The sequence below is a fragment of the Olea europaea genome, unplaced genomic scaffold (assembly GCF_002742605.1).
Source record: "Olea europaea var. sylvestris unplaced genomic scaffold, O_europaea_v1 scaffold26573, whole genome shotgun sequence".
In the NCBI taxonomy this organism is placed as follows: domain Eukaryota; kingdom Viridiplantae; phylum Streptophyta; class Magnoliopsida; order Lamiales; family Oleaceae; genus Olea; species Olea europaea.
In genome coordinates this window covers 1-1526 of record NW_019244937.1, presented here as the reverse complement: position 1 = coordinate 1526, position 1526 = coordinate 1, and the positions used below count along the sequence as shown (strand labels likewise).

At 38.7% G+C, this 1526-nt stretch overlaps 1 protein-coding gene across 1 annotated transcript; it reads left to right on the top strand.

Moving 5' to 3' along the window:
• The first annotated feature begins 637 nt into the window (after positions 1-637).
• LOC111383311 (aconitate hydratase-like) lies at positions 638-1523 on the top strand. Its single transcript, XM_023007392.1, has 5 exons — positions 638-805; positions 888-1030; positions 1120-1176; positions 1268-1347; positions 1436-1523. The coding sequence occupies exons 1-5, from the start codon at positions 664-666 to the stop codon at positions 1521-1523; spliced, it is 510 nt and encodes a 169-aa protein (XP_022863160.1). The 5' UTR covers positions 638-663.
• Positions 1524-1526: the final 3 nt, after the last annotated feature.

Genomic DNA, 1526 nt, shown 5'->3' with positions numbered 1-1526 from the left:
TTTGCTGTTGATTTTGACTAGCTTAATTGCTTGCCTTCTTAAAGTTCCAACAAATGCAACTCCAATGGAAAGGGAGCCTACATGCTATATCTTGAGTATACGCTTCATTAACTTGATCCTCATGCTTATCATTAACTGCAACCCCCTTAGGCTCATGGCTCACCAATTATATGGCATTACCCCTTGACTACATGACTTGAGCCAAGGGGCCCTCATGGCAAGTTTAAAATTCATAGCTAATCCATGCCTGTGAACACATGAGGCTCTTGGAGTGTTTGCCTTGATTGTTCCTTTACATGGAGGAGTTTTCTTGTAGCAAGTGTTATGTTGCAGCTTCCAGTCTGAAAAGATGCTCAATTCCCTACAACACAATGGCTTCCGCAAGATTCCATCCTGTAGTAGGACTTCATATGCTTAGATTCAGCTTAGTGGCCTAGACTGGAGGTGACCAGGTGGAAACATGCCTCCCTTATGAGAGATTTTGGATAGAAACACCTAAAAGTGAAGTGAATAGACTATTTCAACGAAGGAATCATAATACCCATATCCATATCCGCCAAACTCCAATGAGACACCATTTTATACTTGGACTTCATATTAACTATTTGAAATCCCATTTTCTATGCACTTTTATTTAAGGTTGTTATCCTTTCTTGACAGCCAATGAGTATGGTGTTACCTGGAGTTGTTGGATTCAAGTTATCAGGCAAATTGAAAAATGGTGTCACAGCTACTGATTTGGTTTTAACAGTCACACAAATGCTAAGGAAGCATGGTGTTGTTGGGAAGTTTGTTGAATTTTATGGTAAGTTTACTTAGCCTGGGTTCGTTTAAACTCGGTAGTTTTACAAGGGAATGAGAATGAATTCCATTTTTCTTATGTCTAGGTGATGGTGTGGGTGAAATATCATTAGCTGACAGAGCCACCATTGCAAACATGTCTCCTGAGTATGGTGCTACAATGGGGTTCTTCCCCGTAGATCATGTCACTCTACAATATCTCAAATTAACTGGGAGAAGTGATGAGACTGTAAGTACCTTTTGTAATGAATATAAATGATTTATCACATGCTGGTCCTTGCTTTTGAACCTAATTACTCTCAACTCTATACTAATTAGGTGGCAATGATAGAAGAATATCTACGTGCAAACAATATGTTTGTTGAATACAGTGAGGTAGGGCTTATTATTTTATAATCCACACTTCTTACTGTGATCTATCATAGTTTTGACACGGCACTCATGTCTTTATTTTCCTACAATTCAGCCTCAACAAGAAAGAGTATACTCATCTTACCTGGACCTAAATCTAGAAGATGTTGAACCATGTATCTCAGGGCCAAAGAGGTGTGCAATGTGGCTTATGCATTTACTTTGATTTTTAAAGTTACATATGATCAGTGGTTGCTAACTATTGTTTTATCATTCGTTATAGACCTCATGATCGGGTACCTTTGAGAGAAATGAAGGTTGATTGGCACTCATGCCTTGACAACAAAGTTGGATTCAAGGTGAGGATATAATGC

Bases quoted from the DNA above. Each gene is read 5' to 3' on its own strand.
- LOC111383311 (XM_023007392.1), top strand. From the start codon at position 664: ATGAGTATGGTGTTACCTGGAGTTGTTGGATTCAAGTTATCAGGCAAA. The intron at 806-887 runs GTAAGTTTACTT...TCTTATGTCTAG, and splicing joins GAAGTTTGTTGAATTTTATG to GTGATGGTGTGGGTGAAATA. The intron at 1,348-1,435 runs GTGTGCAATGTG...CATTCGTTATAG, and splicing joins TGTATCTCAGGGCCAAAGAG to ACCTCATGATCGGGTACCTT.